We start from the raw sequence: 14,031 nt of genomic DNA on the forward strand, positions 1-14,031 counted from the left end.
GGAGCGTGGAAAGCATTTTTTTTAATTCCTTAACTGCCTAGTTTTAATTTTTATAAACTAGCTAGCAAGGTAAAATTACTTGTACAAAATATATTCACTAATTTAGTTCAAAAACATATGTTAAGGAGGATAAATAATAAGATACATTTCGCGCTGAAAATGTAAAACGGCGGCAAAAACGTGAATACTCGTGACGTCACTTCTCGTTTTGTGTTTCTTTTTTTATCACGTTCTCTCGTTTTTACACATTACACGAACGTAAGTTGTAACATTACAAACCAATCAAATTTACCTATTTTTCTATTAAACTAATTTAAAATCACTTGGTCCTGTGTTTGATCCCTGCTGCCCTCATGTTGTAGCGCTTTTGAGCAATGCGCCATAAAACTATGATAAGCCAAAAAACTAACCAGCAGTTTATTATTGGGCAATTATAATCTATGATTACAAACTGTCGCAGGCAAGTCGAGACTGGGTCGGGGTAACTGATGTTACTCTATGTTTAGGCTATTTATAAAAAAATAGTCAATTATTTCTTTTATTTAAACTTTTAATATATTGTGAAGGCAGTTGTGTGAAAATAACATACACAGAAATAACTCAAACAAAAAATCACTAACATAAAAGTAGTAAAATGAAAACCAAGAAAATTTTTTTTAAAGGTTGCTTGTATCCGATTGACCTGGTGAAAAGGTTAGCTTGATGGGACCGACATTAGTTGCGGGTGAGTGGGTTTCCATTCCATCTACACTGATATCATCCCTTACTTGGTTTACCCCTGGGGTGGGATTATTATCCCCTCCTGCCATTCCTCTAATTTGAGAAATTTGTCGCAGAATTGCTTTCGCTTCTTCTCTGACCTGAGAAAACTCATTGTTAGCAATAATAAACATTGTATTAGAATAAATAACATTTGTCATGCTTGTTTAACCTTTATATGAAAAGGTCAACTTTCCGACCTAAACATTTGTTACCCCAACACAGTCTCGAGTAAACATTAGCAGTTTGGGATAATGTTTAATATAAATGTTTTGAGCCCCTTAAGTAAGGCATTACAAATGGGTAACACTCCTGCTAAAAAAAGTTTTATTTACCTCAGGATATTCACAACATTTATGAGCATAATAAGCAGCAGCATCCACATTAGTTTTAAGATGATAACTAGCAAGAAAAGCAAAAGCTTCAGTGTGAACAGTTGTCCCTTCAACAACCCCTCGCTCCTCTGATTGTTGAGCGTATCTTTGGTAATAATGAGCGGCCCATTCATCTGATTGTTCACTGCGGTATATTCTGTGTAAGTGAATTTAATTAGTAAAGTGACAATAATGTTAAGAGTATTACAAATTCTTTTGCAATGTTCTTAAATTACCACACCCAAACAAATTTTTAATAAGCTGTTTTTGGGCGATAAAGTATTAAAAATTAGGACTTTTTTAAAAAATATACTAAGAATTTTAAAGTTAAATTTAAGTTTCCAAAGTTCTAAAAACTTAATTGTTGTTGAAAGTTTTTAGGATTTTTATTGATCTAATTTTATTAAATTCAATTTACTTGGCTAGTTTAATGTTTCCCATTCCCTCAATATCACCAACTGCCAGGGCTTTGCGATAACACATTTTGGCCTCTTGTGGGCGCTCTAACACCTCGTATGTTTCACCAACTGCCATCAACATTCTAGAATCAAAAGGACGCAGTCGATGAGCCTACAAAAATAGTACAGAAAAATTAGTACCTTAAGCAAGTAACATAATTAACGGCTATGAATTTGTCTACACAATAATTTAAACCAAGCTTCATTCTACTACCTGTTTGTAATAATACAAAGCATAAGAAGACATCTTCAGGAGTTCATAAGTTTGACCCAACCCATACCAAGCCCTATAATCTCTTCTATTTAAATCAACAGCATTTCTGTGAACAAAAAAATTGAATAAATTTCATCATAAAAAGCAGCTTTAAAATCTAATTGATACAAAAATTGAAGGTAATTTGATTGCCTTAAAATTACGAACCCAAAACTAATTAGCATCTCTACCATATTTACAGAACTCTAACCTGTAAGCCTGTATAGCCGCTGCAGTGTTTTTCATTTCTGTGTATTCGTGTCCCATCAATGTCCAAGCGCTCAAGTAATTTGGGTTTAACCTGAGAGCTCGTTGAAAATATAAAACTGCTTTCTCATTTTGAGACCGCAAACTGTAGTAATTTCCTAGAAAAACATAACAAATAAATGGGAGTTATTAAAAATCTTTTTTTAATATATTTTTCCTAATTTTTTCTCCATTTCACGTTAGTTACAGTTATTTTTTAATAGGTAAAATGAGTAAATCAGGTATAATGGTTACATCACTTCGCTTTATCACATAAAGTACTTAGTTAAATTGCCACAGCCATTTGCTGTAGCAGAATAAGGCATAAAAATAAGACGTTTTTATTGAGGGCACAAAATAAGCAATTTATAATTATTATTATCACAAACTGCCATAGTTTTAATTTTTTTGTATATATCTTTGTCCTCAAAGTGGGAAAGTCGAATGTAGACTTAAACATGAAGTAACAACAGTTACTCTGACCCAGTCTGGAGTTGACTTTGTAAGTCTGGGATATTATAGATTATAATTGCCCGATAATTATGCTGCTATTTAAGTGCTGGCTCGGCAGGAGTTCATACCGTTTATAGCACCTTACTCAGGGGCGCTACAGCATGAAATCAGTGGGGTTTAAACCCACAATCTCATGTGTGGTGTAGCAAGTGTTCTTACCACTACACCACGCTGCTGGGTACTACACCACGCTGCCGGGTAATTTAACCGCCAAACCAAATATCTTAACACGTAATAGCTAAACTCACCAACAATACAGCAAGTTTCAACCCTGAATTTATCCACCTCTGTGCAATGATGAGCAAGATGAGCCAACTCAGCTTTTTGTCCCTTAACATAATACATGTTAGACAAAATATCCATTTCATCGAGTCTGTACGGATCTTTTTCGCGTTCTTCTTCCAAGATGCTGATTGCCTCCTCAAAAACTTAATAATAAGAGAAGTGTGTTAGTGGTGATAATTAACGACAGGCAGCGTGGTGTAGTGGTAAGAACACTTGCTACACCACACATGAGGTCGTGGGTTCAATCCCCACTGCTCTCATGCTTTAGCACCCTTGAGTAAGGCGCTTTAAACGGTATGAACTCCTGCTGAGCCAGCACTTAATCAGCAGTATAATTATCGGGCAATTATAATCTATAAAATCTCAAACTGCCACAGGCAACTTGAGACTGGGTCGGAGTAACTGATGTTACTCTATGTTTAAGTCGCGCATTCGACTTTTGCACATCGAGGATAAAGATATATAAAAAAAATATATATATATTCTAAATTGACAATTATCTACTAATAACCAAATTTAGACCACATATTATTAGTCTTAAGCCCAATCTTAGCCTTAAAATTTAAGAACCACTACTACCTCTTCTGTTATGATGAGCCATTGCTTCCTGGGTCTTAACATGGGAGCTGTCCTGAAACCCAGCTTTCTTCAGTAAATCATAAATACACAAAGCTTCGCCTGCGTTAATTAAATCTACATGAGTTTTGGCGAGGAAAAAATCTTTCATCCAATGTCTTGGAAGGTCCATGGCAGATAACTGTGTAAAATAACCTCGTTAAACTAGATAATTCAATTATTAAATAAAGAAATTTAAAAAAAAATGTTAATATTCAATTGAAAGTTATACTTAAAAGCACTAAATTTTTTAAAGAAAGTAATTAACAATTTTACACAATTAAAAATAAAAATTTTAATAAAATAAGAGAAATAAAGAATCATACACTTTGTTGATCAACAACTAATGTCGATAACTCTTTCCACGATGCCCAGTTCAACGGAAACTTTTTCACTGAAAGAACAAAGATGTTGATCGCTTCGTTGCGTTCAACAATCGCAGACATCTGCGACGTTTTCTTTAACAAAACTCCGTACAAATACAAGAGAAAGGAATCCAACTTTCCTTGCTTGTATCTTTGACTCAACTCACTCCTCAAAACTCGAAGTTCTTCAATTTTGCCGAGTGACCTCTCCGCAGTTCCTGAAAAAAACAAAAAAAATTTAATTGCTTAAAAAAATTAAGATTTTGATATTTTTACTTGTTAAAATTAAAATAGAATTATCCTTGTTATTTTTTTTGGGCTCATTATGTGAAATAAACTTTAAACTTAAATAAGGTAAAAATAAAAATTTGCAAAAAAATTAAAAATAAATTTCGTAAATATTTAATTTAAGTTTTAAAGCTCTGCAAATATTTTTACAATTGCATACCATACGCTAATAAAATGAGGTCGTTAATTCACTTTAATATAAAGGTTAAACACGTCAATACCAGGTTAAATAGCTTAAGTAAATAGCAAGTTAATGATTACTTAACAAGTATATAAATACAGAGGGGAACAACAAACACTTGAACATAATAAAAATATATAAGTCTAAGCCAAAATTGAAAAGCAAGTTTTACAACAATTTAGAAAAAAAAACATTTTTGTTCAGAGTATGTTAGGACTCAGAGTATGTTAGGACTGTGAATTTAACTATTAAAAAACATCTACAATTTGTCTACCACAACTGACAATATTTAACATAAAAAATTGGGAATTGTAATTTTTGTTTGTAGATGTTAATCTAATTTCAATTAATTTCTACTTTTATAACATGCAAATATGATTTCAAGTAAAAATGTTAAGGACTCTTTTCAGACTTACAAATGTGCTAAAGAAGAACTGAAAAAAGCAAACTATGTCACTTTTGGATGGGCAAAAAAGAGAAATTACATCGGCCACACTGCTATTGTTATAAAAATTGATGAAACTGTCAGATTTACATTTGACTATGGAAACGAGTCCAATGTTACTATGAGCAGTTTTGATTATGAAATCTATGATAATTTTAAGCCAATAACAAATACTATGTCTGTAAGAAACATCAACGAACAGAGAAAAATGGGAAAAATACTTTTGCATTTGCTTACATTCCCGATGGGAAGCTATAGACTATTCTTGAACAACTGTCGAAGTTATGTTTTAAGTGGAGTTAATGAGATTCAGAAATATTTACCTGCCTCTGATCAAAAAGTGAATAAAAAACTGAAAATAAAATGTGAAGCTGAACTAAAATCATTGCAAGAAACAGACTGGAAAAAAATTCCCATTTTCTCATGTTCTTAAAAATTGTTACTTTCTTGTTGCATTTTTTTAAATGTATTTAAGTTTTTGTGTCTTTTAGTTTTGTGTTTTGTTGTAAGTAACATTTATTAAAATACATAAAACTAAAATTAATTTAAAAGTTTTAAATTTTAATGTAATAAATTATTTCGTTAAAAAAAGTTATATGCAAGTCTTTTATTTTTTTCATTGCATCATCCTTATAAGAAATTTAAAATTTATAAACTTGACACAAAAGCACAAATAAAACAATATTTCTGGAATAATATTATACTGCAACCTAAACCACATACATATAAATAAAGCGCGCTTTTACTTTTTTTAAGTGTACAAGTTTAAACTTTTTAAACGTATTTGAATTTTTCGCATGCATTGCTTTTTATTAATGCAAATTAATAAATTTAACTGTATATTTTGAAGCTGATTCTTTAGTGTGTATTGTAATGTTTTTAAAGGTTTTAACTCTATGCCGATAACAGAAATTAAGTTTTTAAGTTCATGAATGCATAAAGGAAAACAATGAAAACCAAAGTCTTGCAAATTCAGATTTGCAAATTCAGAAGCAGGAGTTAAGTTATCAATAAATGTAGCCCGTATAAAACAATTCCTAATTACAGTATGCAAGAAAATAAATATACAACTAACTATGTGTTTACAATGGCAAAAAAAAGTTATTTTAAAAGAACAAAAATTTAAACAAAAATCTTTGTTTACTTTTAACAGACTTTTGTAAAACTAAAATTAATTTTAGTTAAAGTTTATTTAAACAAGCTAAACATAAAATAAAAAAGGTCAACCACCTAACATTTAAAGGGCTTAAAAAGAAAGTTATATTGAAAACACAGTTATCATGAGATCTTGAAGTAAAGCTAAACTAAAATCATTGCAAAAAAGAATTGAAAAAAAACGGTTTCAATTCGTTCCGGTTCTTAAAATTTATTCCATTCTTAATACACTAGAACGACATATAAAAGAGATTAAATAGCAAAAAGGTTAAAGTAAACACCCTCCATTGTTTGTTAAAAGTTTAAAACAATGGTTTCAGTTGGGACCATCTGAAAACTAAATTTAATATAATGAAAAAAACAACTAGAGATCTTACTTACACAATCATGTTCAGTAATATTATATTTGTATTGTTCACCCGAACGGTGCTTTACAAAAGCTAGTTTTGACTTAGTTCATGTATAAAATAAATTGCACCATTGTAATTGTGCTGAACTGAATAAAGTTTATAAATTTTAAGTTGTGAAATGGGTTTAACTCAATCTACCGATGCTATTTATGATAATAAATCAATGTTAAACATTGCTAATAAAGAAATTAAAAAAGCAACTCGTTTCGCATTTGGATGGGCAAAAAAAGAAAATTTGATTGAGCATACAACAACGATAGTGTTGTCATTAAACGGCAAGCCTCGATTCACGTTTGATTTTACAAGCGAGTCATCGGTGAAACTTCAATTCTTCCGTTCTACAGATTATGAGAAAGTGGAACCCCTTACAGATAATTTCAAAATACGTCGCGGTCTGTTCAAAAGAGACCAGAATATGAAACACAAACTTCAAGAAATGGTTAAGAGTTTGCTTTATCTTGAAATGGAAAACCGCAATGCTTCAAATATCAATAGCAACCACTATGTTTGTAAGGCAGTTGTTGTAATTTATAAGGTTTTTGATGCTAATTATGAAATGGCTAAAGAATTTGAAAGCCAAATGCAAAAACTCCTACAAAATGACAATATCTTCACAGCATCTGTAACAGCGATGGCTCCCTTTCTACACGAGCCCGTCAATGCAGCTCTATCCTATGCAAGTAGGAATTTGTTTTAGATTTCATAGTTTTTCATATTATGTGTAGTTATACACTTTTACACCTAGTCTGGTTTTTAAACATGATTTTTTTTAGAATAGAAACAAGTACAATTTTTTTTATAACTTAGCAACTTTTTGTAACATTTAAAAAATATTTATTTTAAAAGCCAACTGTATTATTTGTATATACACCTAAATTGTTGTGTGTTTTATGAAAATTGCAGATGTTTTATTAAAAAAATAAGTAAAATGTTTAAAATACTAAAAAAAACAATAATTAAAAAAATTTAAAAAAAGTTTAAGCCCGGAGTCGTAAATTACAAATAATATGTTATGTATAAATTTACACATTAAAATTTACCAATCTTGTAAAATTCAACATTTAATCTTAAACTTATAGTGATTATTTTGTGTCTTGAACTTAATTTGTATGTTATGTTATTAAGTCAAATAAAATGGTTGTACAAAAAATGTTTTAAAGAACATTGTATTATTTTTTGTTTAATTTTGTTTAATTTTGTTTTTTTATGTTTTTTTATTGTAAATGTCACTGAACCCATTTTTGTTAAATAAAATGTAATACTTAGATTATTTTGTGTCTTTTATTTAATCTGTTTCTTAAAAAAATAAAGAAAATACAGACAAATATGATTAGTAAAGTCAATTGTTTTTGACAAATTGATGTGGTAATCATTGTCACCAAATACCAAAAGACAACATCCGACAAACAATGAAGAACTAAAGTATTGCTACAACAAAACCAAACATTAATTCAAACCTGTATTTTATCTTACAATGGCAACTATATTAAATTACTCAACATTATTCTCATGACAAATAATGGAAAACTCGTGTTGTAAAATACCTTTTCTTTTGTAACTGAAAAGAAAAAGAACCCATGGACTTTCCATAAACAAATGTGCACCTGTGTTTCAAGTAGAGTCAATAACATTTCAAAATATCTGCCTACTTTTGATCGAAAAGTGAATAAAAACCTGAAACAAAAATGTGAACTAAACTGAAATTATCAAAAAAAAGAACTGAAAAAGTTGGTTCCGATTCGATCCAGCTCTTAAGACTTTTTTCTGGATTGTTTTCGCATTTTAATTAACTTCAAAATTTAAAGTTTAGTGTCCCCTTTAATGTTAATGTATGTCACTAGTTTTTTACTTGCTTTCAGTTTTTTTTTCTGTTTAGCTGTAAATACTTTAAACCTTATTGTAATTAAATAAAATGTGATATTGAAATATTTTGTGATGTTATTTTCAATGTAGAGGTTAGTATACTAACTCAATTAAAAATTTATAAGTTGATAATAATAAAATCAAGTTTAAAAAAGAAAGCATGAACAGTACTATAAGTTAAACTACCAAAATAATATATTAAAAAAAACTTGTATACAACATCGGCATTGAAATATATCTAAAATTGTGTTATAAAAAAAATTTAGAAAAACTTTATTTTTTTGTGACCACTACACACATAAGTTTTATGAAAATTGAGACAACCAAACATAACAAATTATAAAGAACCTTTCTTTAAATAAAAAAAGAACTAAACTTCCATTTAAACTCTAGGGTGGGTGTTTTTATACATGACACTTTATATATCTTTGTTTCATAAACATTTCACCTTAACCTTTTTCCTTTTTTTTCTACATTTCTAATCTTTATTTACTTCAACAAGTATGACAGTAAAAAAAATAAACCCTAGGAGTAAAGGCCTTAGAGTAAAAATTAAGTTTTATTTTTAGCAGAGTGGATTGGTTGAGTATAGTTAAAATTTGTTTGATTTAATTTGTATAGTAGTTGTGATGCATTGGAACACAATATTAAGCTTAATTTAAACTTAATTTAAAAATGTTGTAAGATATAACATGTGAAATTAAGATATTTTGCAATAAATAATCATTGGGTTAATTTTTCTGTTAGCTAAGTTAAGTATGGCATTCCAAGATAATAAATCTTTGAGTGAACAAGCTAATATTTCTAACGAAGAAACAAGAAGATTACTAAACAAGACATTAGAACCATATACAATTGGTGGTTCAAACAATGCTTTCAGCAGCGTAATGACAAGCATTTCAGGTCTATTAAGTGGGTCTTTTGGCTCATCAAGCAGGAATGTTGGTGGGTCTTTTGGCAGTTTAGGCTCTTCATCAACAAGTTCTTTTCTAAATAATGACGGTTGTGATCCTGTGTTGAAAGGAGTTTATGAAGCAATCAACAGTGCAGACTACTTCTCGTTTGGATGGGCTCAAAAAATGGGTATGATTGGGCACAGCACCATTGTGTTAATGTTAAACGACATATGTAAATTTGCATTTGATTTCACCGATGATTCTCAGATTAGTATTAATTACTACATAAACAATGAATATAACTATGTTGGTGACTTAACGAATTCAATGGCTTTAGAAAGTGACCTAGAAACCCAAAGGTTGAAGGATTTGGTAGACCGTTTGTATCATATCAAAATGGGACAGTATCGTTTATTCAAAAACAACTGTCGTACTTATGTTTGCAGGGGAGTGTTGCAAATTTTTGATGATGGCATTGCTAATAATTCCTTAGTTGTTGATTTTGTAGACAAAATGAAGTTGCAACAAGCAAGTGATGATGAAAGGGTAGATAGAGGAATTACAGCAGTCACTGTATTAGTCAGCTTTCTGGCATCGGCATTAAAAAAATAATGCTTTCAGAACATATTATGGTTTATTAAAAAGATATACCTTTGTTAAATTTCAAAAAAATAAAATTATTTTAGCTGTATAAAAAAGAACTTGAAAAAGTTGGTTCCAATTTGGTCCAGTTCTTAAAGACTTTTTACTGTGTTGTTTTTGCATTTTAATAAATTTAAAATTTAGAGTTTATGGTTGCCCTTTAATGTAAATGTATGTCACTTATTTTTTATTGGCTTTCAGTTTTTTTCTGTTTTGCTGTAAATACTTTTAACCTTATTGTAATTCATTAAAATGTGATATTGAAAATATGTTGTGATATTATTTCAATGTAAAGTTTAGTATACTTAGTCATTTAAAAATTTATAAGTTGATAATAATAAAATCAAGTTTAAAAAACATATCTGTGACCAATGGTATAATTTAAACTATCAAAATAATAAAATTGACCAAAAAAATTGTGTACAAGATGGGCATTTAAATTACTTAAATAACTTAGTAGTATAAGTTATAGAAAATTACTCGTGTGTATCAAAAACTCTGTTATGAGAAAAGTTTTTAAAAAGTTGGTAATATTTTGCTGCCCTTACAAATATATCAAGTTTCCAATAACTTGTGTCACGCATGGCTACAGACATAAGTGTTATGAAAATCGAGACAACCAACAAAACAAATTAAAAATAACCTTTCGTTACCTAAAAAAATAAAGAAAAGCCGGAACCAAACTGTAAAAGGAACCGAAATTAAAATAGGAACTGAAACTTACATCGAGAACACTATAAAATAATTTCTAGAACTTTCCATTTGAAAAAGAGTGCGTTCATGTATGACACATAATATCCCCTCTCTTTTTTTAGCTCTCCAAGTTTTACAGTAAAGAAAATTATTCATTTGGAGACTTTACGGTAAAATTAGTTAGGTTTATTACAGCGGAACGGGTTAAGTTTAGTTTAAATTTGTATTTATTTGTATGTCAGGAAATAAATGTGTAATAAGTGTGTGTGATACTAAACCCTAGAAAGGTATTAGAGCAAATTAGGTTTTAAATTTAGCAGAGTGGATTGGTTGAGTATAGTTAAAATTTGTTTGATTTAATTTGTATAGTAGTTGTGATGCATTGGAACATATTATTAAAATTTAAAACTGTTGTAAGATATGTGAAATTAAAATATTTTGCAATAAATAATTGTTAGGTTAATTTTTTGTTAGCTAGTTTAAATATGGCATTCCAAAATGATAGAAATTCACATTACCAACGTAATATTTCTAATGAAGAAACAAGAAGATTAGTAAATGAGACGTTAGAACCATATACAATTGGTGGTTCGAATAATGTTTCCAACAGGGTAATGGCGGGTGCTTCAGGTATAGCCGGTAATATTCTTGGGAGTTCAGGCCCCTCTTCAAGTGGTTTCTCCTCAAATAATGACGGTTATAATTCTATGTTGGAAAGAGTTTGGGGAGCAATCAACAGACCGAACTACTTCTCGTTTGGATGGGCTCAAAAAAAGGGTGTGATTGGGCACTGCACCATTGTGCTAAATTTAGTTAATGGTTGTAGATATGCATTTGATTACACCGATGATTCTCAAACTAGTATGAACTGCTACGAACAGTGTGATTACAACTATCTTGGTGATTTAACTAACATAATGGCTATAGGAAGGGATTCAGAAAAACAAAAGTTAAAGGATTTGGTATACCGTTTGTATTATATTCCAATGGGACAGTATCATTTTTTAAAAAACAATTGTCGTACTTATGTTTGCAGGGGAGTTTTGGAAATTTATGATGTTATTGTTCCTGAGAAGTCCTTAGTTGTTTCGTTTGTAAATGAAATGAAGTGGATGCAAGCAAAAGATAAAGCAAAAGTAAAAACAGGCTCTGTTTTGGCAGGAGGTTTGGCGGGTTCGGTTTTAATGTAAATGTAATTAAACAAACATTACAACATTATTTGCGATTATTGTGTTTATGATATGTTTTAGTTCACAAGAAATGAGTTATTTATTTTAAATTTTAAATCTATAAGAAAAAATAGAATCTGTTTACGTTATACACTAATATTTAATCTTGTTTTTCAAAAAAATAGTTAAATAATTGTAAATATTTAATTTCTTTATTGGATTGTACGTACAATTAATTTTGTTTGTGTTTTCAATTTAAGGTGCTGAAAGCTTGAAACAAAAATTTAAATTTTTTGTTTTTGTAGGTTTCATTTGTCATTACTTATTTTTATATAAAAAAATTTGATTAATATGAGTGCAAATGAAACTCTATTTGGAGAGGCCGATTTTTCAAAGAATACATCTACTGGTTATTTCAGCGATTTTCTAAGAAGCTTTAAAGAAGGCTATTCAAGAGGATATGAAAACGGTCTGTCATTTAAATGATTGTTGGTTTGCTTTAATAATGTAATATTTGCATTATATACTTCTTAGACATTTTGCTTTTTTTTGTTGTAGGCTATATAAATTTATCCTCGATGTGGGAAACCCACTATCTCATGGGTGGTGTAGCAAGTGTTCTTAATTTTTAATGGTTTTTATTTGATAATAAAATGTACATAAAAATTATTTTTTATGAGTTTGGTTTGCAGTGTATCAAAATATATTAAGAAAAAAAACTTGGGCACCTTTTGCTATGTGATTTAATAAACAGAACTTGTATACGAAGTATTGTGTGGTATATATACACAATAAAGCTATTATCTGTTAGACATGATAACAAAATTGCTGATGACAGTTTTTCTTAGCATGAAAAACAACATTTTTAACAACAAAGAAACTTTAGCCGATTAAAAAGACCCAAAATCTAATCAACTTACCAGAGAACACTATTAGTGCAAACCTTATCTTAACTAACACATTCACAGTTAGCTTACTTTATGCACTGTTAGCTTACTTTAAAATTGAGTCACCAAAATTAAAAGTACTTCTAAAGAGATTATAAAAAAAAAAAAAAAAAGGGCAAACAAAGTTCAAAAACATTTACCTCAGAACTTTATATGTACTAAAAAATTAAAATACACACTCACCATGATTGTCAATAGAACCCAGTTGGTGTTTCCTTATAGCAGCAAAATACCTGGAGTAAACATGAAGAAAGTATGAAGGACCATCTTTAGCTTCCCTTACAACATATGCAGCCCTTTTGTATTCACCAACATCAAAGTAAGACTTGGATAACTCGTATAAATCATCATCTCGTGTATTAGGAATAATTCTGTAAAGTTTTTGGGTTTAAAATTTAAATTTGTGCCTGAAGATATATTTGTGATGTACTAATCCCAATGAAATCCCTTAGAGCCCGTAAAGAAGCCCAATACAGTCCCAAACGAATTTAATAAATACCATTGATTGCACTACCCTCCCCACCTTTTTTTGTATATAAATTTATCCTTGAAGTGGGGAGGTCAAATACGCGACCTAAACATAGAGTAACATCAGTTACTCCGACCAAGTCTCAAGTTGCCTTAGCAGTTTTGCATATTATAAATTAAAATTGCCCGATAATTTACTGCTGATTAAGTGTTGGCTCAACAGGAGTTCATACTGTTTATAGCACCTTACTCAAGGGCGCTACAGCATGAGAACATCGGGAATTAAACCCACAACCTCATGGTGGTGTAGCAAAAGTTCTTACTATTACACCATGCTTTATTTTAGGCATAAAGAATTAACATTTAAGAACCACTAAAATGCAGCTTATTGGGGCTTCTATATATTTTTCATATACTATAATTTTATTTAAAAAAAAATTAAACCCCCATTTTTTATTTGAATTAAGAAAAACAATTTTAAACCTTATTTCCTCATCAATGTGGATTGTGTTGTCATACTGTTTAGAAATATATTCTTCTGAAGGTTTTTCTGGTTCACAATTTAAAGCAAATGAAAGCTCTGCTAACCTGGTTAATTAATATAAACTCTAATGTTAATGAATATTATTTTGGATCTGTAGCACTCTAGTTAAAACTCACAAATCAGAAAAAGAATTAAATTATAAACTGTACTTCTAAACCTATCAATAAAAGGTTCAGGGTGCAGCGTAAGGTTATGATTTGATGTTACAAACTGACGAAAGACTTCAGCTGGAACAAACTTCTCACCATTTCGTTGTTTCTTTTAATCCACGTTTTGAACATTGCCGAATTGCAGAAATAATTTCGTATTTAATTTCATTTTTGTTGCACTTATCCGAGATAATTTTAAGAGTAGACATAACAATAAAACTGAAATAATTCTTTATAATTTAATAACAAAATTTTAATCAAAAACGCACGTGTTGTTTACATTTTTAATGAATCGTTGTTGTAACCGTTTAGT

The 14,031-nt window shown here is 29.8% G+C and overlaps 3 protein-coding genes across 3 annotated transcripts; 2 read left to right on the forward strand and 1 right to left on the reverse strand.

The window, feature by feature from the left end:
* Positions 1–571: 571 nt before the first annotated feature.
* Positions 572–13,988, reverse strand: LOC145745008 (cell division cycle protein 23 homolog). Its single transcript, XM_082562992.1, has 11 exons — positions 13,815–13,988; positions 13,509–13,613; positions 12,741–12,928; positions 3,830–4,086; positions 3,468–3,645; positions 2,852–3,031; positions 2,056–2,209; positions 1,806–1,911; positions 1,552–1,703; positions 1,095–1,290; positions 572–860 (listed from the first exon to the last, which is right to left on the reverse strand). The coding sequence occupies exons 1-11, from the start codon at positions 13,925–13,927 to the stop codon at positions 657–659; spliced, it is 1,833 nt and encodes a 610-aa protein (XP_082419118.1). The 5' UTR covers positions 13,928–13,988; the 3' UTR covers positions 572–656.
* LOC145745011 (uncharacterized) lies at positions 6,280–8,263 on the forward strand. The gene has a single exon (XM_082562994.1). The coding sequence runs from the start codon at positions 6,466–6,468 to the stop codon at positions 7,042–7,044; it is 579 nt and encodes a 192-aa protein (XP_082419120.1). The 5' UTR covers positions 6,280–6,465; the 3' UTR covers positions 7,045–8,263.
* Positions 8,748–10,008, forward strand: LOC145745010 (uncharacterized). The gene is made up of 2 exons (XM_082562993.1): positions 8,748–9,293; positions 9,444–10,008. The coding sequence occupies exons 1-2, from the start codon at positions 8,969–8,971 to the stop codon at positions 9,716–9,718; spliced, it is 600 nt and encodes a 199-aa protein (XP_082419119.1). The 5' UTR covers positions 8,748–8,968; the 3' UTR covers positions 9,719–10,008.
* Positions 13,989–14,031: the final 43 nt, after the last annotated feature.

Source organism: Corella eumyota, chromosome 3 (assembly GCF_963082875.1).
Source record: "Corella eumyota chromosome 3, kaCorEumy4.1, whole genome shotgun sequence".
NCBI classification, from domain to species: Eukaryota; Metazoa; Chordata; class Ascidiacea; order Phlebobranchia; family Corellidae; genus Corella; species Corella eumyota.